At 41.9% G+C, this 26,344-nt stretch overlaps 1 protein-coding gene across 1 annotated transcript in view; it reads right to left on the reverse strand.

The window, feature by feature from the left end:
* Window positions 1-26,344, reverse strand: part of TMEM135 (transmembrane protein 135) — a 473,935-nt gene that overhangs the window by 117,288 nt on the left and 330,303 nt on the right. Inside the window, exon 6 of the mRNA XM_077485022.1 lies at window positions 1,219-1,265. Coding sequence (XP_077341148.1) covers window positions 1,219-1,265 — 47 coding nt within the window. The remainder of the gene's footprint in view (window positions 1-1,218; window positions 1,266-26,344) is intronic.

The raw sequence follows: 26,344 nt of genomic DNA on the forward strand, positions 1-26,344 counted from the left end.
CATGAAACATCTAACAAATCAGTGAGCCATAACATGTGCTGTAACCTCTAGCTACCAGTCAGGAAGCGGTAATGATATGCTGTAACCTCTGGCAACCAATCGCTGATCTGATACAGTAAATTGATTTTAAGTCTAGCTGCTATTTATTGTATGTCTCAGAGCAGGTGGAGAGCAAAATTGTATGGGGGGGGGGCTGGGTCCAATCAATATTAAAGAGGGCCCTGGCTATACCTACCTGTCCTGGTGACCCCTTGTCAATGAGAAAGAAACATGAAATTCAAAATGTTACAGTTGTCACAAAAACAAAAGACAGGAAATCCTCCAATGGGGACACTTGATCTGGTAAAAACTAAAGCTGACCATACACTGTTGGTTTTTTCGCTAGTTTATTTTTTCCGCTCAGCCAGCAAGTTCCTCCACCCAAACAATTTAGGTGGATGGAGGAATCTCCCCTGCCAGGACACTGTATTCTGACAACAGGACCTGCTGCCGTAGAACACACTGATCAAAGGCTGCAGCTGCTGATCAATGGGAAATGTTCTAAAATGCCTATGGGCAGCTTCAAGCTGGCTACAGATGGAATAAAATTTGACTGGTTCAGCAGGAACTAGCCAAGTGTGGATCAGTGTGTGGCAGCTCCTGGTTAAAAGAAGTCAACTGTTTGATCGACTTCTACCAAAGAGCCATGCTGGAAAGTTTTGTTGATCAGCAGCTGCAGCTACCAAACAGTGTATTCTGATCAGTACTAGGACAAGGTCATCCGGTGCCCAGGGCAAAGAAGCCAAACTATGCCCCTCTCTTCCCTTAGGGTTGGGGTCAGGGCACCCAATCCCTGCAATAAACCATTGCATCCAGGGCAGCCGACCCTTCTGCCCACCCCTTGTCCCGGCTCTGATAGCGCTGAGTTCCGCTGTCAGAATGCAAAGTATCCAATGAATGGGGATTCCTCCATACATCTCATTTGTGTGGATGGAGGAATCTGTTAAGTTTTTTGCCCCCCCCCCGCCCCCCAGTCATTTCTCTCAGTTCCTGTTGTGACATTCCACACTCAAAAATGTACTGGCTTTGGATATACCATACATTGAGAGTGACAGTGGGTTCTGATGGGTAGAAGTGCTGCATACACCACAGTATTCATGGACTATTCTGTCCACCAGTTCTTGAAGTATGACATTCTGAATGATTACACATATAGTAAAATGATGTGACTGAACTTACCTGAAAAAGAACATGTACAGTGCAGCAGTGATGCAAAATAATAGTACCTACAAGAAGACAAAAAAAAACAAAAACATATATTTACAGTCGACAGAAACAATCCAAGTTTTTGAAAATGCTGATAACACAAAAGAAACAACACATTATCCATGGGAAAGCTGACATCAGAAGAATAAGCATGGCTCTCTGACATGCAGGGCCTATTCACACTTGTGCATTTTGACAATGCATGGCAACACTCCGGCTCTATGTGTGTTGTGTTGCACTGCCACTCATTTTGAATGGCACCCCAATGAACTGCACAGAAGAGCCCAATGCATAAACTGTGTGTTATGGTGCAACTTATTTTTAAAGGGGGTTGGGTGCATTTTCTTTTTATCTGTAGTGGTGAGTTGACAGCCCATTCATGATCAATTGGTTGCCTTAATGCAACAAATGTTAAAGTGGAAGTAAACTCCCCCTATCGTTTTCAGCCAAGGAAGCTGCCATCTTTGCCTCTGTTTAATCTTCAACTGCTATGGTGCTGCACATGTGATTCGTTATGACACCAGCCATTGGATTGTTTGATAGTTTGGCTGAGAGCACAGCCAATGTGCAGTTAGCATTCCCGGCATGCCATTTTTTTTTTTTAAACTGTTTAAATCCATGGGTTTACTTCCACTTTAACACGTGCCATATTGCAATGTGTAGGAGCAGGACTTTTTTTCAGCGGGAACGTGGGGGGAATGCAGTTCCGGCACCTCCAGCACTGAATGTATGTAATGGCAAGGGGGTGCTGGGGTGTGCTGGAAAGCCTACTGATGCTGGCTGCTGGGGGATCTATTGCTCCTGGAGATCTATTTTTGCACGGCGGAGGTCTGTTATTGTTACTGGGGGTGATCTTATGTTACTGGTGGGGGTCAGTTGATGCTGAAAGGGATCTTTTGAAGGAGGGGTCTGTTGTTGCTGGCTGTTGTGGGATCTAAAATTGCTGGTGGGCGTTTATGTATGCGTAGTAGAGCTGCACACTTAATTGTTAAAAAATCGTGATCTCCATTCAACCCCCCTGACGATCTCTATTGCAGAGTTTGCCGATTCAAGTGGAGAGACTTATCTGCTCACTCAGCTGTCAAATTAAAACATTCGGGCAGTCTGCCAAGTTTTTACCATGAAATATTGTAACTAAAGGCCCATACACACGATCTGACTTTTTGACAACAAACATTAAAAAATTAGCTGTTTTGGAGCAACATCCAACCGTGTGTAAGCTCCATCGGACAAACATTTTTTGGTTTTCATCGGACTTTTGTTGGCTGTGGGAACAGACACACTTTTTGACAACATAAGTCCAATGGGGCAAAGTCCGATCGTGTGTACACAAAACCATCGGACTTTTGTACAAAGTACAAACACGCATGCTCAGAACCAATGCAAAAGATCAGACAACAATACAGAAGTTGACCAAAGGTGGCGCTGGAGTAATTGAACGTCCTCTTTTGAAGTGTCGTTAGTACGTTGAAACGTCACTACGTTTGTGTTTGTTGCCTAAAAAGTCAGATCATGTGTATGCAATAAAAACTTACGGCCAATGCCCTTTGTACAAAAATCCAAGGGAAAGTTTGTACAAAGTCTGATCGTGTGTATGGGGCTTAACTCTTCCTTCTTAGATCAAAGGGATGAACTTCTGTGTGTAAAGAAAAAATCCAGGCAGTCTGCCAAGTTTTTAACAACGTGTAAATGCCGGAAATCTAAATCTTTTTCTGACACTAAGTTAAAATCAATATTTTTTGCTAGAAAATTACTTGGAACCCTAAAACATTATATATATATTTTAGCAGAGATCCTAGGGAATAAAATGTCAATTGCTGCAATATTTTATGTCACACTGTATTTGCCCAGCGGTCTTTCAAACAAAATTTTTCGGGAAAAAATACACTTCAATGAATAAAAAAAACAAAATGAAACAGTAAAGTTAGCCCATTTTTTTTTGTTTTAATGTGAAAGATGATGTTACGCCGCGGGAATCGTGATCTATCTTCTAAGCAAAAACAATCATGATTCTCATTTTAGCCAGATTTGTGCAGCTCTAATGTGTAGCAGTCGATTGTTGCTGGGAACTCTTTCTCCACCATGTGCTTTAGCTGAACGTCCAACCTAAACGTTCACATGTAAGAGAAGCCTAATAATAAAGCGTGCTTGGGGCATAAATAGAATCAGCCATTTCTACTGAGCAGTAAGTCTAGAGGCTTGGTGCATAGCTAGGATAAGATCACAAGTATGTCTTGAAAGGAATAGACTGGAGACATAAAGGTTAGCAGGCTGGAAGAAAGCGAGGTGCCAGAGATTCTCCTTTTATCTGCAAGCCATATGAAATTCAAGAGATGACAGAGTGTGCTCTCTCTCCCTCACTGTCAGCTTGGGCGCCATCCTTAAGGAGGCAGGGAATCACAAAACAGCTAGGGTCCTATGCAAAAGTATGGGCATTCCTTGTCAAATTACGACACCCCTCCAAATGTTAAAGGTAACAAGTCAATAAATATGGGAACATTAATTTGTTTTTAATGATGAATGCTGCATGGCAACAGCTGGCCATACATCCGCAGATTTCTACATCAAAACTAAACAGTGTATATGGGCGGCACAGTGGTATAGTGGGTAGCACTCTTGACTAGCAGTAATTCGAGAGCAGGGATTCGAACCAGCATCAGGTAGTTTTGCTGGTTCGAATCCCAACCACGACACTACCTGCCTGGAGTTTGTATGTTCTCCCTGTGCCTGTGTGGGTTTCCTCCCACACTCCAAAGACATGCTGATAGGTCAATTGGCTTCTGTATAAATTGGCCCTAGTATATGAATGTGAGGGACCTTCGATTGTAAGCTCCTTGAGGGTAGAGGCTGATGTGAATGTACAATGTATATGTAAAGTGCTGCGAAAAATTGACGGCGATATAGAAGTACCTTAAATAATAATAATAATAGTACATGAACGAATCTCCTGCTGTTTCGATTGTCAGAATACGCCAACTGACTGCATTTTGATCGGACGCAGGTGCTGTTCGGCCAACAATTTTTCACCCAGCAACTCTGTTTTATCAATCAAAGAATCTCGGGAGGAAGGTTCCCAACAGGGCAACATCAAATTCTGCCCGGTTCAATTAGGCACTAGCTGAAATTTGCTCAGTGCATGGCCCACTTATGGGAGTTCAGATCGTACACACACATCAGACCACCCTCTTTAGTCTATGGGCATCTAAATCCTTCAAAAGGGTGAAAAAAAAATCTATACATTGCAAGGATGTAGGCAAACTTCATCCACTCCAATTTCTTCCTCCTATAATCACATGATCAGTCATGGTGCTCTAGTCTCATCAATATGCTTTATTAGAAACAAATTATCCTGTCAAGACTGGGCCCGGGCTTGGTTAGCTTACTAGGGGCTATAATGTATTTTATATTCCTGGCTTTTCTAAAAAAAACAAAAAAAAAAAAACACTCAAGGACGACCGGAGATCCTGGTGGCCAGTTTCTGGCCACATTGAAGGATACGTCAACATTTATCCAAGACCCTCTAGACAGAGCAGTAACTGGAGTTGAACCTAGTGGAAAAAATTGGGACCCTCAACCTCTGTGTGTCTGTGGATTCCATGGGATAATCTGTGTATGTACAAAATCATATCTCAAGAGCCATCTTATTGTACTCAACACTATAGCCCTTAAGTCAGAAAATTAAGTTCTGCTAGATCACGTCAGGCTGGCCTCTTTTGCAGGTGTAGCAATGTAAACCTCAGTCAATCTGAGCAAGCACATATTTGTCATGTTTACTTATCTCTCTCCAAAGCTCCAAGTGTCTTTCTCTCTGGTGTTTCCTTCCTGTGTTCTGTTATCAGTATCAGAGTCACTTCTGAGAAGTTTTATGACACGTGAGATTTGTGTGTGTGTGTGTTTGGGGGGGGGGGGGGTGTTCCTTTCCTCAAATTAGCTCTCACACACTGTAACTGCAGTCTCTCCGCCCCCTCCTCTGTGCTTCTGACAGATAAAGAAAAATTGTAACACTTTTCTGGGGTGTAAAGAAGAGAAGACTGCAGATAAACACGTAAAACCTATGTAGTAGGAATTGTGTCATCTGTGTGTATCATCTGAGGCTGTTCACTTCACTGGGTATATGTGAGGGTTTACATCCACTTTAAAAATAAGTGCCTATACTGTTTCAAATTCAGTAATACACTGTCCCACCCTACTCTGTACATGCTCAGTTGCTCTCTATTTTAGGCACTGCCGAATTTGTAGAGGCCAATCTGCTGACAGCCTAAAGATTTACTGCTGTTCAGAGGCTCTGGGCTTCAGCAAAATGGTAGCCTTCAGCAAGAAGATACTGTAACAATGCTGGAGGCAATTTTGATTATTAATGTGGAATGTATGTTCCTTGCAAAAAAAACAAAACATTATTTTAATCGAGTTGTTGTAAAGTTCCAGAAGGACCCAGCTCTAAAGACAGTAATCCTCTCGCCTGGTACAGTTCATGAAAAGTCTACCACAACTGACCCAATTTCATCTTCCCAGCTGTTTCTCATGTTTCTCCACCAGTGATGTTTTCTTTCTAATAAAGTATTTTATTGATGATAGCACACTTTTTGTGCTGTGTTCCGCTCTCTCCCTCTGCTTTGTTTACACAGATGGAGTCCCCCCTCCATACCATGCAGCAGCATATCTAGTTTAGGGTCAATAAATATACAATATATGTCTAGTTTTTTGGGCTACCCACTAGCATTTTATGTATTTAATTTTTTGGATGTATTGTATTTTACCTCAAATTGGCTTTCTATATAGTATTGCATATTGTATATTATATTTTTCAGGTTATTGTGAGTTTGATATACTTTGGTCTCAATAAGTTGAGTTTTGTGTGCTGACCGTCTTTGGCTTTTATCAGTTTCTTGTTTTTGTTTCTAGCACTGTACACTGCTCTCGATGGCATTCCCCTTGATGTGCACCAACAATCCTGACAAATCAAGATTCATTAAATAGAAGGACACTCTGAGAATGTCTGCAATTTTATTTTATGCTCCGTGTAGACTTAAACAGAAAACCAATGGCATGAGCAGGGGAATTTAGAATTCTGAGAAGTCTTGTCTATAAATTGCATGCTATTGCCAGGACTGAAAGGGTAAGAAATTTCAAATGTTTTTTGTAACAATAATAAAAAAAAAAATATATAGCTTAAATGACAGTTATTTTGGTTACATCACTTTTTAAAGATAGAGTTCTCCTTTAAAGTTGAGTATTGGCACCATGGAATGAACAAGCCCCTACCCAGCGTCAATATCGAATAAAAGCTCGGCGAGTTGACTTTTCACGCACTTTAAAAAATGCAATTGTCAAGTCTCTTCATCTAACAGTGTAGACATCATCAACTCCTTAACGTCGCTCTGTAAAAACTCAGAGTGTCAGCCACATTTTGTGAAGTAATTTTCTCTCTGATCTACTGGATACCCTTGAAGTTGTAAGAGATACAAGAAGGGGAGATTTACTGGATGCTATTAATATTTGTACCCTCTCAAGAAACCTTAGAGCTGGGTCTGCTCGTCCAGAGGCCTCAGCAAACCACTACAGCCCTCGCTGACAAGCACATTACGTTACATTAACACATATTAAGTATTTCACGGGAATAACAAACTCCTTACTACACTAAATACCTGTGACTATGTAGTGGGTACTTACCTTGATGTGTGTTCTAGGTAGCTTACTAAAAACCAGCGCAGTTTCCTTGGTCCTCTCTGCTAAGAGACCAGGCTTGCCACCTGCGTGGACCTATACCCAAAAAATGCAGCTTTTCTACGAAATACCCTGAAAAATGTACATTTTACCTGGAATTTCTCCTAAGTTACTGTTCCTTGAGCCCCATAGCTGTATATCTGCAGTGTGAGATCATCTAGGGTACAGTAATGTGGAGATGTCGCTATACTGTGCTGCTCACTGTTGTCCTTGTTGTATAGGAAGCTGTATCTGAGGACCTACATTGCAAGGATCTCCCTGCTTATGCCATATTCACCTCTCCTGTCCCTTCTAAAATATTTCTCAGATCACCAGTTATTCGATAAACAGTCAAAATATGGGAAAATCTCCCCTAGTGGGGGTTTTTGCAGCAGATATACAGGCATTGAAAAAATACTCATTTAAAAAAGTTTTTATTGAAAAAAAAATGGCCTAGGACAACATAGCCTGGACACATGAACATTTAAAATATGAGCTCTGGTTGGAGATATACAACACCATTCAAATTCCTACAAAAATGTACAAACATACAACAGTACATCATATTTATTCAAACATCCGGTATGCTAAATGTCAACACGTTTCGACATGCGTGGTCAAAGTCTTCCTCAGGGGATTGATTTGCTGTCACGGTATATATATATATATATATATATATATATATATATATATATATATATAGTTTACACATGTTTAAATGATTACATAAAATATGCCAGTCAGTGTCAGTGGTTGGGGTCTGGCACCTTCCAGAAAGCTGGGGGAGCCGCGCGCACCGTCATGTCGTTTGAGCGTCCAGCGGTGGGGGTGGAAGGGTTTGTCTCTTCTTGTACCTGCAGCTCATTGAGCCCAATTTGGCACATCAATAAAAGTCCCAAATATCTGAGGATCTTTCATTGATCCTCAGCGTTTGGAGTAGAAGGTCAGCATACAGACTATATGCACCAGACACCCTGATACAGGTCAGTTTCAAGCGCAGCACACGCTGTGGCTAGCTGGACTTGTACATAGATATTCTCCATTTTTTCCTGTCTGTAAACCAGACAGTGATACTTATTTATTTTGACCGATATATGGCTTCAAACCTCTCTAATAGATATTTCCCATATCTACTGGGCCTTCCATAAGGCTGTACAGAGATCGTGCCTATTCCAACCTGGTATTAATTAAAACGCTTTGAACCATGGTTGTTACCATCCTGATCATAAGGTACAATTTAATCTATTAATTTCAGACATATAGTTACATATATACCTGTTGTAACGATCCGGGGTGATTAGGTTCAAGTGGTGCATGCAATTTTCCACTAACGTGCCACTACAGACTTGTGTTTTTAGGGCGTGGGTGCCCACTTTTATTTAAAGGAAACTAAAAAGTTCAAACAAACAGTAATCTTCCCTCGCAGGGGGTTCCACCATCACTGTATAACCAAACGATAGCCTCCTGGCTTACTGTCAGCTTTGTGCTGCTTTAGTCACAGGCTAAACCTGCCTGCTTCAGACATCCACACAGATTGTCATTCCGAGACCTCCTGTCTCATTCTTCTGGAGCCGTCTCCTACTGGAACCCTCCCGACCTCCTGACCAGACTTCCTGTCTGCCGGGCGGAGCCGTCTCCACGTCTGAGCACTGACTTCTTTTCCCGGCATGTTTATAAACCCAGCCCACAGGTGTGTAATTAGTATTCCTGCCAAAATCTGGCATATACTGCTTATATGCACCTGTGACATGGGGTCGCATCGCCACACTTTTTAACACAGTTATCACAGTTAATAGGATTTGTTTGAACACATTACAACACTTCCTCGCATTCATATATTTTTCCCAGACTTGTATATTATTTTACACAATGTCATTGAGCATTCATTTTTATCATGGTTTGTCCTCACCATACGGTTTTATCATCATGTTTTTCACCATTCATCATCATTTTTCATTTCTCACCATTTTTTGTCTTATTATGTTTGGGGTCTTATTACTTTTCCATATGGATAATTTTCCCCATTTGCCTTCACACATTCTTATCACTCGTTTTCACCGTATATATTCATACTCATATCCCACGCCACAGCCCATCACTTTTGTAGTTGTCACTGGTATTTCATATCACCTCAATATTGTGATATAAGGTTCTCCTTTGGTATTTTTAAAATGAATATGTGGTAAGCCCTAGTAATACAACATAATTAATGGTTTATTCTTAGTTTAGATAGTTAAAAAGTGATGGAAATAACCCCTCCCTTTGTGTAGTCTTCTAGGACACGTCACTACCAGACCATTCAGCAGGCACATCGCGACTCGCAAATGCGTATTGAGCATTGGGCTATGAAGCTACAAGCTGTCACAGCCAGGTGTCCACAGCTGAAATGCTGGCACAGGAGAGAGGAGGAGGAGACAAGTGACAGTTTGGGTGACCACAACACTAAATCCAGGAACAGGTGAGCGTGTTTATTAAAAGTCAGCAGGTACACTTTTTGTAGCTGCTGACTTTAAATAAACACTTTCACTAAACACAAAAAAAATAATGAACACAAAAACAACTGGAGCTCCGCTTTAAATTGATAGTAATCCACCGTTTAAAAAAAATCACCTGACATCTTCCCCTGGCCTTCCTTCTGGGCTTGCGTTCTCTGGCTACATAAGTGTCCGGGGGTCACTCCCACACATGCGTGCAGGAGCCGCCGTTTATGGCGCCAGCTCTGAAGGTCCGGCACAGTATGTCGGACCTTCAGAGTGCATGAGCCGGTAACATCACTGGCTGCATGCACTCTGAATATCTCCTAAACACTGCCAGTTTAGGAGATATTCACAGTACCTACAGATAAGTCTTACTATTGGCTTGCCTGTAGGTACAAGGGGTAGAACAGAGTTTACTACCACTTTGCCAATACCTGAAAGCCATTCTATTTTCCCTTACAGGCACTATATTACTGCAAAGTGCATGTTACCAGCAGACATTCCCAGCCGACTAACAAGGGGGAATAGCCAGGTGCAGTTTCTTTCTTCAAGAATAGACCAGCACCGGTGTGTCTGCAAATCCTTACTCAGTGCAAGAACATGCATGCTTAGATGGGACTTGCACCCCTATTTATGAGCTGATGGCTTCTAATTATGTAGCAGGCAGATCAGGGCCTCCAGAACCAACCATCAGGTTACTGCTATGTTTATTCCTGTTGCTCAGGTATCTGTCATAATACTGTTTTCAAGAAAGGAAACAAGCTGTGTGACATTATCCACGAAGGCTAACGAGCTTCGCTTGCAGAATTTCTTCACAGAGTGAATACACAAATCATACAAGTTACTAGGAGTACCAGTGTCTCTAAACACCATGCATTTTCTCTACAGATCATTTTTGACCTTTCAAATGGCTACATTCTGCAAATAGCCGATGTCACAGCTAAAAAAACAGCTGTTTAGGTTATCTGGATCTCTGCTCTGCCGGGCAGCACGTGTACAGTCTGAATGCTGTCCAAGCAATGCTAAAAGATGTAAAAAAGCAACAGGAACTCCTGGCAGAAACATGAGCAGCTACTCCGAGCCATAAGTCTCACATCTGCACATGTGCAGCACTGCCATTACCCATCTCCTTTTCTGAAAACTTGTGGTACAGGAGCCCAACGATTGACAGCAGATGGATAAAAAGGATAGACAGACAGAAAACGGGACAGATTTGACACAGAAAAAAGACAGATAAATACTGTGGATATGAGGGATAAGTATTAAAGTGATTCCAAAGGTTAGGTTAAAGCAGTATTAAACACAAAAATCGAATATATTGCAGTTTACCAATCCTTAAAGTGGAGGGCCACCCTAAAAAAAAAAATGGCATTAAAATTCGTAAAATTTTAAATAAATATTAAAATTGTATTTTTTTTTTAACTTACCTGAAACTGCGGTTGCTAGGCAGTCTTCCTAATCTGCCTAGTCCTATTCCGCGGTGCTTCCTCCTCTTCAGCGAGCGGTCCCGTTGCCTTCTGGGACATGTGTGTGTCCTAGAAAACAATGGGGCCATTCACAAAGTGCCGCGCATGAGCAGTAGGAAACGGGCAGTAAAGCCGCAAGGCTCCACTGCTCATTTCCTTTCGTTAAGATGGAGGCGCCGGCAGTCGATTCGATGGACGGATCGGCCTCGGGCGGCTGTCATCGCGGGCTCGCTGTACAGGTAAGTGTCCTTATTAAAAGTCAGCAGCTACAATGTTTGTAGCTGCTGACTTTAAAAATAAATAAAAAATAGCGGCCGGAACGCCCCTTTAAATGTGGTGGCTGCATTCATTTTACACGTCTTGTATTAAGGTGGCTCCTCTATCTATGGAGGAGTAATGGAGTCAACCTTAGACAGAAGTACTGTCCTGAGAGGGTAATCTTATATGGACTAGAAGATTTGGATGAACATTAAATAGGTGATCAACTAATTAAAGCCTATGGCCTCCACAAGAGGTTTGATCAAGTTCAAGTCCAGCTATCCGGTTTTCGGCCAGACCCTTCATTCTCTTCTATGGAGTGCTAGATGTAAACAGACGTGTGTCTGTTTACACCCAGCTATCTCTGGGCCCAATCCAATGCGGCAAAAAAAAAAAAAAAAAAAAGCGAAGGGGATCCGTTCCCCTCTGTCTGGCCGGATTGGAGGGCAGTTGGGTATAAAAAGCCAGCCAGTCCGTTTACATCCGGCTGCTAATAGGGCAAAGCGAGCTGTGTCCATGTCCAGTTTGCATAAGCAGAGCAGACACAGACCTGTCATCTGGCCACTCCGCTCAGCTCAGCAGGGTATCAGCAGACAGATCCCCTGTTGAGCAAAACCAAATCTGGCTCGTGTGAAAGAGGCCTATCTCCGACCATAATTTTTAATCAAATACAGAAACAGTTATGGAATAAGGGCATTAACTAAAGGAATCAAATGTGACCATCTTAAGCATCCCTGTCAGTGGTAAATGGTTTGTCCCAACTCTCTGACTTCCACTTTTCCTGGTCAGATTGCTCTGTTAAAAGTAGTTGAAAAATAAGAAAAGGAAAATCACAAGAGAGACTCAGAAAAGTGACTGTTTTGTTAATACTAGTGACGGATTGTATCACATAAGTTATTTTTATTTTGGCCATGGTCATACTTTAACTATAAAGAATCCATAAATGGTGTGTTAAGCTGGTCACAGATGGATCCAAACTCGGCCGGTTCAGCAGAGACCAGACAAGATTAGATCAATCTATGGGCAGGCTGGTTGTACTCAAGTCAAGCCATTGATCAACTTGGGTACAACCAGCCTGTCAAATTATTTTTACATATGATTACTTCTGAGGGCTATAGCCGCTAGCAGTAATCATTGTGCTCTGTACATGGAACATAGGGTGCTTCTGTCCAGGAGATCTAGCCTCAATGTAGAAGGCGTAATGGCATCCAGGAAAATATGGGGGTAATATACGGACATTGGAGCAGCTCTTCTGAAGAGCAGAAGCAACTCAGATTGCCAAAGATAAGAAAGTGGAGAAGGCGCTTTTAAGTACAGTATTAGGATCCTTTATTAAGCCAACAAGATAACATTTACTTACAAGATATAGATAAAAACAGGCTCATCTGACCATCACATAAAGGCCTGATTAGAAGCGATAGGAGGGATGTGGTACACCGACTGGGTCGGTGCACCACATCCCTCCTCTCGCTTCTGGTCGGCCAGAGGATTCGGAGCCACAGGGACAGGAACAGGGACCATCACTTTATGTGATGGTCAGATGAGCCCGTTTTCATCTTCAACTTGTAAGTGAATTTTATCTTGTTGGCTTAATAAACGATCCTAATACTGCACTTAGAAGCGCCTTCTCCACTTCATAATCATTGTGCTCTGCTGGCTGGGAAGGGTCCCTGTAACCCCCCGCTGGCAGAACACAAAAGAACCATGGGAGGGATTCCTCCTTCCACACTGAATGTGTTAATGGGGGAATCAATTGATTTTCTTGCCTTCAGGGGTGAAAGGAAAGAAAATCGAATGATCTATGGCCTGCTTTAGACACACTTTATGAATTCTCTGACTGTGTTTTACCCACTAAAGGATGTTTAATTCTATTTTGCGAGTCCCATGAGCCAGGAACCCCAGAAAGATCACACAGCCAGGTCCTGCATGTCACAAAACTTGAGAGAAACACAAGGCTCCCACTGCTTAGTGACAACAGATCTCTTGATCTGTATTCTCAAAATTTGAGGTTAACAATTTAGAGGGTACCAAAGTCATTAACTCAGCATGACTACCAGGAGAGGTCAGCAATTGCTGACCCTGAACTTCCTTATAATGTGTTTCCTTTACGCAATATACCCTTGTTCAGAACCCACCACTGCTTGTGACTGGACAAAGTTGGAGCGGAACACTGATGAGGTTATTTCCCTGCACTCCCCTCCTGTAAGCAACAGAGCCCTAACTGGCTCAGATGATTACAGGAGGCTTATGTCTAGCCAGATGTTGGTAGTTATACTAGTTCTGTAAATAAATAGAATAAGATTTCTATTCACCTTGCCAGCTCTCCCCTGTCAATCCGAACGAGCCCTTGGTAAATATCCAGTCCATCAGGGTATGGAGGAGTATCTGAAATCCTTCCTAGATGAATTGCTTGGGCCTGATTCCCAGGTAGAAGCAATGTGAGGAGAAGGAAGCTAGCCTTGTGTAAGCTCTGACACCATCTAACACAAGGTTTGATCACCATCTGATACAAGATTTAGACTTAGAGGAAATTTAAGAAATGGCTGCACACCACAACTGATATCCAAGATCCTTTATTGGACAAGCCTTAAAACTGATGAAAAGTTGAAAAGTGCTACACAGTTTGCCGACGTCTTAATGAGAAACTAAACGGTCTGGAAAAGGAAATTATTTCTGGTAGGAAAGAAAAAATGTTGCGAAACAAGACTGACTATGACACCAACAATGTGTATATTTGGAAACGGAGGCGCCAATGGAGCGGGATATCCCAGTCTGATAGTGGAGCAATTAAACATGTTAGCTTTTCAAACACAGCAGCTGAGTTCTGGGATGATACCCAAGCAGCGTCCAATTCGGATCAATCACCTTCACGATCAGCCACTGGGGGAGCATAGGCTGGCAATACTCCTTCAGTGGCGCCAAAAAATGAGGTCTGGAGATGCAAATCCCACAAGAGAGGCCTGAACAGAAATGCAAAAGGACACGGCGGGGCACAGGAGAAGAAACCAAGGAACAGAACAGATATCCATCTCGTCGGCAACCATGCAAGTTATGAATGACCGTTTTAATGTTTTGAATCTGTCTAATTGGATCTTTACAAATAGTGAGATGTCACTACTATTTAAAGCAGTGGTCATCAACCCTGTATTCAGGGCCCACTAACAGGCCAGGTTTGCAAGATAACTGAAATACATCACAGGTGAAATAATTTGCTGCTCAGTTATTGCAGTATTTGTGTCTGCGTCTCCCAAAGGTAATACATAAAACCTGGCCTGTTAGTGGGCCCTGAGGACAGGGTTGATGACCACTGATCTAAAGGACTAAAGCCCCATACAGACTATCAGTTTTCTGCTGAGTTTTATCTTCAGATTTACCAAAACCATATAATATGAGGTCAAATCTTAGGAGTTTCAATTTGTATGCAATCAGGTAGGCCCTTGCCCTTACTGGTTTTGGTAAACCTGAAGGAAAAAATCTTCAGAAAATTTGATAGTGTGTATGGGGCATTACTTTTTGTCCACAGAGACACCAAAACATATTTGACACTATTCTAGATGTAAACGTGTTTAATAGAAAACTCACAATTAAAAAACATAATTTTTCAGCAGGTGATGTAGAAAGTCCTGAGTAGTCTGTGTTTGAGTTAACTAATACAGAACTAGATGTGGAGCATTTTGCATTTAGCGAGCTGTTAGAGACTTGTATGATTTATTGTCTCCCAATGATCCCCCTGAACCACCCCCCCCCACTATAAAGGTGATGATGCCTGTATTTGACTGATGCCAGCACCATCAGACCAGTTCTCTTTAAAACAAAATCAGATTTTTATCCAGTCAATTCTTGTACTCCTGAGATGACCACGTTCCAAAGATTCTTGAACAGATCTGATGGTCCTGGCACACCAGACGATGCGGGGGGGGGGGGGGGGATACAACAGAGTGGTGGGATATTTTGACCAGAGAGGAGAGACTGTCATGGGAGGCCAATTATATCAGGCATCAATTCCCTAAATGAGGGGCTTGGGCTGTGGCTGGACAGGTAGTTACAGCCTTTAGTCCAGCAACTCCCTGGCTATTTGAAAGATACAAACCGTCTCCTGATATTCTGAAAGATCTCAAATGGGAGAGTAATTTCTTGTGGGTCACTTGTGACGTCACAAGTCTATATTCCTCCATACCCCATAACCTTGCAATAGTGGCTGTTTCCTTTTATTTGGAGACATCCACTAATTTGCCCGTAGAACAGCGGAAATATATTTTGGAAGTCTTGGAGTACCTATTGTCCCATAATTATTTCAAGGAGGAGTTCTACCTCCAGAGATGCGGGGCCGCGATGGGGGCTTTTTTGCCCTCCCTAATCAATCTTTATATGGATTGGTGGAAGTGGTCCTGCACCTTTGAGGGGGAAAACACCTTTAGGTCATCAATTAAGATATACCTGAGGTATATTGAAGACTTACTATTGATCATGGAGGATGGGGCTAATTCCTTGACTTCTTTTTTGGCGTATTTGAAGTGTAACAACAAAAATATTGCTTTCACTTGCCATGCTAATGATAGAGAAATACATTTTTCAGACATTTGCCTGACGGTTGCTAACCTGGAAGTTAACTCAACTCTATATAGGAGACCACTGTCAGGCAACTCTCTATTTTTTGCCCAGTCTGGACAACCGGGGCATACCATTAAAGGTATCCCCGTGGGTCAGTTCCTGTAGGTCAGGTGAATCTTCAGTGATGACCAACAGTTTGAACAGAAAGTGGTCTCCCTATACCAAAATTTTTTGGAAAGGGGTTATCCAAAATGAATGATCAATAGAGCTTTGGCTATTGCTAAAAGCAAGGACAGGGAGTATCTTCTAAATAAAAGGGTACATGGTGATAATTCACATGATAATAAACTAACCCTTTCTACTCCATACAGTGTTGAATTCAGAGAGGTGAAGAACATTATCAATAGACATTTGCCCTATCTATACTCGGATGAGATTTGTGTGCAAGTATATATGATATATATATATATATATATATATATATATATATATACACACACACAGACACACACATATATACATACATACATTTTCTCTCCATCCTGGGTGGAGAATCGGAACCTTGGGTAATCATACATTTTATAGTGTTGTTGGTGTATCTGATGTTGTGGCTGGGCAGTTGGAAACTGGTTATATTTTGATTCTTGTAGATACAGAATTTATGATGTTCATTATTTGTTTCCTACAATCCTCTACCACCCACCCACACCATCATTTTAATGTGGTTCTGCCACCTGTTGCTTCTATATATATGTGACACACATATTGTTTATATATTGTTTTATATTTATTTTGTCTCCTATCTTTCTTTTTTTCTCTCTTTTTTTCCCCTTTCTTTTTCCTTCTTGTGGGGTTTTTTCAGATGTGGTTTCTCTGCACATCTATTGAAGGTAATAGGAAGTCTTTAATCTATGCCCCAGGACACCTGTGTAAAGTGTAGGTAAGGCTACTTAAGGAGTATCAGTAAGACATACCTGTGTAATGATTAAGCACATTTGTATTGTGTAAAATGCATCTACCAGGCAATCTTCTGTCCTGTAGGGTCATCTTGGCATGTCTAATAAAGGATCTTGGATATCAGTTGTGGTGTGCACCCATTTCTTCATTTTCTACTGTATGCAGAGGCGAGCCGGGGTGGGCACCCACCAGTTCCATTGGGCTTCCTTGTCTCACCTGGAGTGGCGAGTGTTCTTTGTTCAGTTCAATATTTGGAATATTTGGAGCAAAGGAGCAGCAATGAAACATGGAGGTGGATAGTACCAGTGGTTGGGGGGGTTTGGGGTTTGTGGGGTTGGGGGTGGCTTTACAAGAGAAACTGTCACTTTGCCTTAATTGGGCCTTTAAGTTCCTTATGTCTTCTCTATACTCAAATCTGTTTATTTGCCCTCTTTTAAGCAAAAAGAGGACAACCTCCATCACCCTGAAAAAACACTAATCTCAGGAAGCAACAGGCTGTCCGATCTCTCTAGTCTGACATGTTATATAAAGAATAAACCAATTTGTCAGGTAGTAGTTTGGCACTGTGCCGGCAGCAGCGCCACACCTTTGCCTATGCAGCTGTAGGCCAGTCTCCTGCAGCCCTGCCAAACAAGAACAAAGTGTGAGCAATCTACAGGCAGATGGGATGAAAAACAAGATTAGCGTGTGATATAGAACAAAAGATTATTAGGATTTTCCTTCATTGAGTGCTGTCTCACACCAAGGATGTGACTGGAAGCGGCATCTGTTATACACGATCATGCTAAGACACATCACACCTGTCAGCGCAAGACAAGAGGTAATTCTCAGGATCACATTTTCCATATCAGCTTTTAGAAACACTCGGGTGATCTCCGTGAGAGGTGCCGGCCCCTCTGAGACATATTTCATCAGATTATTATTGAGAAAGGCCTCCACCGAACACACAAAGCGAAAATGATGATCTTGTCTTCCAGGTGTAAATTGGGGGGGGAATTAAGTGCTTATCATAAGAATGTCCTTCTGTACATTCACTCCTTTAAATACATCACCCTAAAGCAATGGAAAAAGCTTGATGTGTTCTTAGCATGTTAAAGCTAAACTTGGGTGCGCGTTCAAGGACAGTGCGGTTCCTGCAAATGTGCACAAACATAACTCCAGCTGTTCCTGATATCCAGAGACAATCCCTGCTTTCAAACCCTTGTCCTTGGGATTTTTTTTTCCTTGGTTTTCATTGCTGACTCTATAAACCAAAGGTCTTTTTTGGCAATTTTTTTTATTTAAAGGTCAAGTATAAAAGATGCTGGTCAGTTTTATTTTAAATGTTACGTAACCCAAATCATTAAAATTCCATATAATCTGATTTTACTTCTGCAGCTTTCACTACAATAGTGCCTGAAGATCGTGCTGGAAAGGTCTTTGTTCAGCCCCTTCCTGTTATGGGGGGACAACTGTCTCCCAATTGTGGTCAGCGTTGTCACATGCATCATCAACTGGAGACTACAAGAAGCTGTGCGGACACATACTGCACAGGAATGATCCACTGTTATCACCATCATGAGGTGGGTCCAGAGCAAGGATGTGCAGCTGGCGATGGATTGACTGTAGACAGGAAAAGAGATTGGAGGCGGTCAGCAGTACTGAAAGGATCAGAGTGGTTCTGAGTGACCGGCGGCTCCCGCCAGAGCCTGCGAACGTGGAAGTAACTCCGGTGAAAGATGTCAGCCGTGGGAGCGGAGTGCAGGCGGCACTGCAGGGCATTGTTCTAAGGTAAGTATTTCATAATGAGCTCGTATGCGGTGCATACGAGCTCATTATGCCTTTGTCTTTGAAAATTTGTTTTTCGGAAGTTTACAGCCCCTTTAAGGCCATGTATTGTTTACAAGCTAAAATTCCCCCATTCAATTGCTAACAAACCTGTTGGACTGGTTCATGAGCTCAGGGCAGGAAGTGATGCTACAGGAAGTAGAGGGAGGAGAAAGAGCCATGGACACAAAGGAACTGGTAGAAGCTTTGCAGGACTCTGAGAATCATGAAGCAGTCTGGAAGATCCTGGAAGAAGATTCCATCACCAGGAAGAACCAAGTTAAGGAGATGTTTAGTGTAAGCCTATCACATACATTGTACATGTTTATTTGTAGGCATATTTTGTAATACTTTGTATATCTTGAATTGTTTTCCTACAATTGTATGAACAGCATTTCTGTTTATTAAAACAAATGAATATACACTGCAGGGATTGTTATGCTTCCTTGATTCACCATAAAGAAACCTTAATAGACACAAAGCAAAACATTGGGGAGGGTGTTCATTCACATGTTCAACTTTTCAATGAAGGTGAACTAAAAATGTAGGGATACAAAGCATATAAATGCAATATCCACTTATCCTTTAGATCCCTACCCTGTGTAAAAACACAGAGGTATATACAGTGCAGCGGTGTCTTCTCTTCTGAGATTTGGGATCCTCATCTTTCCCTGACTCTTGCTGGAAAACATCAATCAAGGGTAAAGCCCCATACACACTATCAGATTTTTGTCTTCAGATTTACCAAAACCATGTAGTGCAAGGGCTTGCCTGATTGCATACAAATTGAAACTCCTAAGGTTTGACCTCATATTATATGGTTTTGTTAAATCTGAAGGAAAAATCTGCAGAAAAGTCGATAGTGTGTATGGGGCTTTAGGTATATTTTACACTATAGTACTAAAGTTTGATTTTATGGCATTTGCATTTTTTGCAGAATCTGCTTAAACGTCAGCTATATCTTGCCCGTAGGCAGAGTAGAGAGAGGTCTGAGCAGTTCTTTTTCAAGTCAAGTCCTCAAACAGCCAAAAGAAAAAACAAGGGCTTGATCACTTTTGCGTTTTTAAATTGCATGCTTCTTTTACTTTATTTGGGCATTTTCAAATGTTTTCAGAGAAGGTACCTTCTATTTGAAAATGTATGTACTGTGTGTAATTCATAGATTTCATACATCTCTGTGGCTGATACGTTTCTGTCAAAATGCAGCAAAACCGCTGTTTAAAGGACTTTAAAATGAGGAGATGCCAGCTGGATAAAGCAGCACTGATCTGATCATGCATCTTGTGTAAACTTTTATATTGAGTTAACAAATCATTAAAAAAATTAATACAGTCAAAACATTTTTGAAGGAGGTAAAAGGGCCACACACTTATGATGCCACAGCGCTTAAAAACTTTTTTGCAAGTAACACAGACCCACAGGATGTCATCCCGCCTGTCATCAACCCACTTCAATGCATTTCACCTAAAAGGGCTTAATTGTTAATAGGTGGTCATGTGCTCCAGGGTGGGCACCCAATACAGACTGGAAGATTGAGAAGCTGTAAAAGTTTTGGAGTGACGTTACCCACTGCTGTTTCCACGAAACTTTTTTTTTAGTTTTGGCTAGAAAAGATTTAGGAACCCTGTAAAGTTTTTATTGCTGTCTGTGTTCTTGCTGTATAGACTCACCCTCGTATTTGTCCAGATGACCAGTCACTAAGACAAAGTATTGGGCATTACAAAATATTAGTTGTCCCCGGAACAGGACATGTTGAGGAGAAATTTTCAAATTGTGAGTTCTATTAAAGTGGGGAATTCCTCTCAATTCTTCCCCACTCGTGTGCTCAGTTTGACCTTCAGCAATTCATCTTCACCATGTCTAGATGAATAAATGCATTGGGTTGCTGCCATGCAATTGGCCGATTTGAAATTTGTGTTGCCAAGCAGTTAAACAGGTGTACCTAATAAAGTGGCCCCAGTGAATGTATATGTACCACGTTTGTAAGTGTAATTTGGGGCTAAAATGTATCATATTATGTGTATACTGTATAAAAATAAAATATATAAATGAAAGAGAACAAACTCCTAGATAAATAGTTTGTATTATTGTGGAACACTCAATTTGCACAATACACTTCCTTTTTTTTTTTTTTATGTTTTCCTTTAAATATATCCACATGAAATCAGATATATTATGTGGCTGCTGACCAAAACCCCTATACAACTTCAATTGAGAGGGATCTCTTACAGACCAATGCACTTACTTATACACTGTTCTGGTCTTCTCCAGAGAGAGAACGATAACCATGGAAATCACTGTGGAATTCCTACATTCAATACCATTTTATTTTTTCAAATTTAGCCTTTATTACCCTGAATTGTTTCCTAGATTTATTTACTCCTTTATGCTATAAGGTGAAGAGTCGTCCATTTGTTACGGAACTTTCACAGCAGATGCCTCTGTGGCATAATACATGTGGAGGCCGTGACCTCTGCCCCCTGAGCAGGGCTGTTTACAACTTTGCTTCTTTTAAATGCCGAAAAAGTTCAATGCCAAGGAAGCGCTTTCTGGGGTATTTCCAAAACACTTCTAAATGAAAGTAAAAGGTCACACTGGTCACATCTAAATACCAGCATAGTTCCCCGTGTGGAACAAGATGAACAAGCAGCCTCCCAGCATGCTCTGTCACTGGAGTCACGTCAAGCTGTGCAGATGATTGCTGCTGAAGTGGAGCCCCACCGTCACATGTAATTCCTCACAGCGGCCCGGGCACTTGCACAGAGGAATACTTGCCCTTTTACTATACATAGGGTTTAATTAGTCATGGCCTTCTAATAAACTGGACTAATTGGCATGGTGCTGCCAAAAGGAATCTACTACACCAAATTGTTGATAACTTATTTCCATGGCGCAGGAAACGGTATGTCGGTAAAGGGTAAAGCATGGGACCAATGTCATTCTCGTGTGTCCTATTTCCAGGCCCTTTTCTGACCTGATGCTAGATGTTCCAGCCTATTTTACCAGCATCAGCATGCATCCGATAACTTGACTAAACGCATATAATTATTTATAACTAAATCATTTTTTTATTTTTTCAAGCTAAATTAACCACTTGCCAACCAGCCGCCGCAGTTGTACTGCGGCAGAATGGCACGGCTAGGCAAAACGACGTTATGTTACGTCGCTTCGCCCTGTGGCCACTAGGGGCCACTGCTCACCCCCGGAGCCGATGTGAGTGCCCGGTGGTCACGATCCCCGTCGGGCTCCCGCGGTCGCTGCTGACACATGGAGAACCGGGGTCTGTGTGTGTAAACACACAGTTTCCGGTTCTCTGAGGGGAGAAGAGACTGATCGTCTGATCATACAGAGTATGAACAGCGATCTGTCATCTCCCCTACACAGTCCCCTCCCCCCTTCAGTTAGAACACACACTAGGGAACACAACCCCTTGATCGCCCCCTGGTGTGAGCCTCTTCCCTGCCAGTGACATTTTTACATATGACGTCTTTTCTTCCTGAGCCTCTAGGGGGCGCACACACCCGCTGGGTCACTAGGCACCCAATGAGCGTGCCCGGCAGCTGCGATGTCCGCCAGACACCTGTGAATGCCCATGAACACAGCAGGACTGTGGATCTGTGTGTGTAAACACACAGATCCACGTCCCATCAGAGAGGAGAGGAGACCGATGGTGTGTTGCCAGTACAGAGGAACATAGATCGGTCTCCTCCCCTTGTGAGTCCCCTCCCTCACAGTTGAAATCACTCCCTAGGAAACACAATTAACCCCTTGATCTTTTGCGCAAACCAATGAATATACGCTTATTATGATTTTTTTTTTACCAAAAATATGTAGAAGAATACATATCGGCCTAAACTGAGGAAAACAATAGTTTTTTATATATATATTTTTGTGGGATATTTATTATAGGAAAAAGTTAAATATATATATATTTTTTTCAAAATTGTTGCTCTTTTTTTGTTTATAGCGCAAAAAATAAAAACCGCAGGTGATCAAATGCCACCAAAAGAAAGTTCTATTTGTGTGAAAAAAAAGGACGTCAATTTTGTGTGGGTGCAATGTCGCGCGACCGCGCAATTGTCAGAGCGACGCAGTGCCGAATCGCAATAAGTGCTCTGGTCAGAAAGGGGGTAAAATCTTCCAGGGCTGAAGCGGTTAAACCTTTAAAACTAAAATTTTCCAGTAGGTAGAAGGGAAGTTTCTTCTGCCAAAAAAACTTGGATTTTTTCATCATACTTACCTGTAAAATCCTTTTCTTTGAGTACATCACGGGACACGGAGTGAAGCTATTTAATTTGTTATATTCCATGCTTAGGTTCAAAAAAAGGGCTGCTGCCTCCCCTAAGGTGCTTCGATTAAAAGCTCCAATGTGAAAAGTGTATGTGTGTATGGGGAGATGGCGCTGCCTATCACCTGAAGAGTAATTCTCTCCAATAGCTCACTCCTCCAAGTGAGCGTACAGAAGTTAGGTAATTTATTACTACAGAAAGAATCACCCGAAGGCTGACTCCACAAAGTGTGTCACTCTTCCTGGGTGAGTATGCAAATGGATAACATGTGCCTATTCCCGTGATCACTTTTACAAAAAGAAAAAAAAGTGTATATTTAGCCTGCGATCTATATAAAGTAAAGTGCTAATGTGACTATATTCTTTGTATATATTATTTATATCCAACATCTACTTTTGAGGTGTTTGTGCAAAAAGTGATGTTAATCTCATTAATTCATCTGATATAGACAATATTCATTCAAAGAGATACATAATTGTGCAAATTCATATGTAATAAATTAATGACGCATAGTCCATTAAGAAAGAAGTGTATCAAAAAAGAAAAATTTAAAAAAATATATAAATGTGTGCGTGTGTTTTTTTTTTAATAGTGTAACTGTATCTGACAATTATAGCATTAAACAGAAGAACACTTCCTTTTGTTGGTTGGAATGCCATCTGCAGGTTGACAGCTTATTTTGTAAATGGTCCTAATCATTAGTGAGGACCATAATTGTCAGTGACAGTCTGCTCTGACCAGTAGCAACCATCCATAGTGTTCAGCTGCTAGCTTTCAAAGGAAGGATATTGATTATTTTTTCCTCGGATCCTGCTGCATGCACATACTGACAATATGAGAGAGATGACCTCAAAAGTCTGCTGCTACTCCTTTGGTGTCTAATCAGTGAATAATCACTGGATAATGGCAAGTAGGTGATCAGGCTGAATTTTGTAACTTTTGTTAGAGAAGTTAGGTCACCAGTTCATCTGTGCTTGTCTGGAAAAAATGGATAAGGCCCCTTTCACACTGCCGTGACTTGAAAGTCGGGTGATTTTGATGATGCAATTTTGCTGCGCTTACAGAAAATGCCTTTGTAAACTTGAGGTCTATGGACCTCAACTTGCATCAAAGTCGGACCAAAGTAGTACAATGACTACTTTGAAGTCGCACAGAATATGCATGTTTATCATGGGGAATCATGGAGTATGAATTGTCATGCGACTCTGATGTCCAAAGTCACAGGAAAAGTCACACAAGTGTGAAAAGGGCCTTAAACTCAGGGTTAGCTAGATAAAATTACAAAATCTTTTGAAAGATAAAATAGCTCATGTATGTACATATGGACTAATACAGTGTAGTTGGTGGCCAAATATCTTCTGGAAAACACGACAATTATCAAAAAGTAAATGTATCTTGAATTAGTTTGTCGTTTTCTACAAGTGCTATTGTTTCCAGATATGTGAACTGTTGTGGTGTCTTTTCACATTTATTTACAGGGAGTCCCCGGGTTACGAACCCGTTAGGGACTTTCCTCCTGTTTGTAATCCAGAAATGTTCGTAAGTCGGCTGTGCATGCGCAGAACGACAATTACGGACATTTCCGATGCTGCGTAGAATGCCGTTTGGCGCATGCGTGGCAAATTATGGAGATTTCCAGCATTTTCCGAGGCTCTGCCTGGCCGCGCATGCGCAGAATGGCAGATGGTCTGCGCAAAACGGCAGAGGGTCGTCGCAGCGACCTGTTCATAAATATAAGTGGTTTGTAAGTCAGGAATTCTTAAGTCGGGGACCCCCTGTATTGCAAAAACAAATATACTCAGGTGCAATTATTATGCAATGACTAAAATATAAAAATAAAATATGTTCGGCTTTTGGATAGGAGTGTTTGTGCCCGCCCATCATCAAATTTCTTTGGCAAGCATTAGCCCCTGTACACACGGTCGGAGATTTTGCCAACCAAATCCGTCGGATTTTGCCCGTCGGATTTAGTCCGAAACTGTTGCATACACACAGTCGGGCCAAGTTGGCGAAAAATCCGATCTTTCAGAACGTGATGACGTAATTTAGTTACGATGGGACTACATTCAGGCTAGTAGCCAATAGCTTTGATGTAGGAATTTGATCTGAGCATGCGTGGCACTTGGTCCGATGAAAATGCTCTACACATGATCGGATTAGGTCCGTCCGGCCCAGTTGGTCGGGAAATCTTTCCAACATGTTGGAAAATTGGGTCGGACAGAGATTCGGACGGAATCAGTCCGATGCATACCACACACAGTCGGATTATCTGACGACACGGTCCGATAAGACTCATTCCGACAGATTCTCCGACCATGTGTACAAGGGCTTACACAGTTCTGCTCTAAAGAGCATATTTGTATGATAAGCAAGCATAGCAGATTCTAGGGGGTTAACTTGTGGCTCCTCTGATATAGCACTGCCAGCGGCCCATACAGGTGTCTGCCAATTTGGCAACCCCTGGAGCATTTCTGCACGTAATAACCCAACAAAACATCTGGAACTTATGTGCCAATCGACCCTGCATTTGGCTCAGCCATTCCCTCTCAATCAATTTTATTTATCACAAAGGAAAAATTACCATTTCAATCCCTTTTATAGCAATATGTATTTATTAAATGAATCTCTTTCCATGTCTGCAGACATCTTCAGTTGTACAAGGTTGTATTTGCTTTGATACAGAATTGCTCTTTGTATAAGCACAGGGTGGTAAAGAACTTGAGCAGGGTATCACTTTGGAATCACTAAGTACAACCAACTGGCTTTTTCCCATTTTGGTGTAGAGCGTTTAGCACTAGGATTCAATTATTGGTTCAGTCTAAACTCAAAAGGGTCATTTAAAACATTGACTGAAGGCTCTATGTCAGCAGGCTTTAGGCTTGGGTCGATGGCATCCGTCTGGCACAATTCTGAGCTATTTTTGAATTATTTGCCATGTTCCTTGGACCTGCAGAGGACCTCCCCGCTGACCTACATTTGACCTGCTTTCATAGGATTTTGCATTCCCAAAAACATTACTAAAAATGCTAAATCCATTTGCAGTGAAAAAAAGCCTCACTGCCCGTTTCCTACTGCACATGCGCGAGTCACGCAGCGCTTTGTGAATAGCTCCGTTGTGTTCTGGGACACACATATGTCCCAGAAGGCAAAGGGGCCGCTCACCAAAGAGGAGGAAGCGCTGTGGAATAGGAAGAGGCAGATTAGGAAGACTAGGAGACTAGCAACAGGAGTTTCTGGTAAGTAAAAAAAAAACAAAAATTCAAATAAAGAATATTAATGCTATTTTTTTTTTTTTTAAGGGTGGCCCTCCGCTTTAAGTGCCCAATAAGAAAGTGGTTAATGCTGGTCATTTATCAGCTGACATATTGTATCAGTATACAGGGCCGCTGATAGAAATCATGGGGCCCCATACAGCCTACCTGATGGGGCCCCCTTCAGCTCCACCCCTGGCCCCTCCTTTAGCACCACCCGTGGCCCCTCCATAATGCCATTGGCAGCATGGGTGGCACTGTCTGCAGCACATTACGGCATTGGCGGCACTGTCTGGAGCACATTACGACATCAGTGTCATGGGTGGCATTGTCTCTGCAGG

Source organism: Lithobates pipiens, unplaced genomic scaffold, assembly GCF_037356315.1.
Source record: "Lithobates pipiens isolate NorthernLeopardFrog02 unplaced genomic scaffold, aLitPip1_a1.2 Scaffold_17, whole genome shotgun sequence".
NCBI classification, from domain to species: domain Eukaryota; kingdom Metazoa; phylum Chordata; class Amphibia; order Anura; family Ranidae; genus Lithobates; species Lithobates pipiens.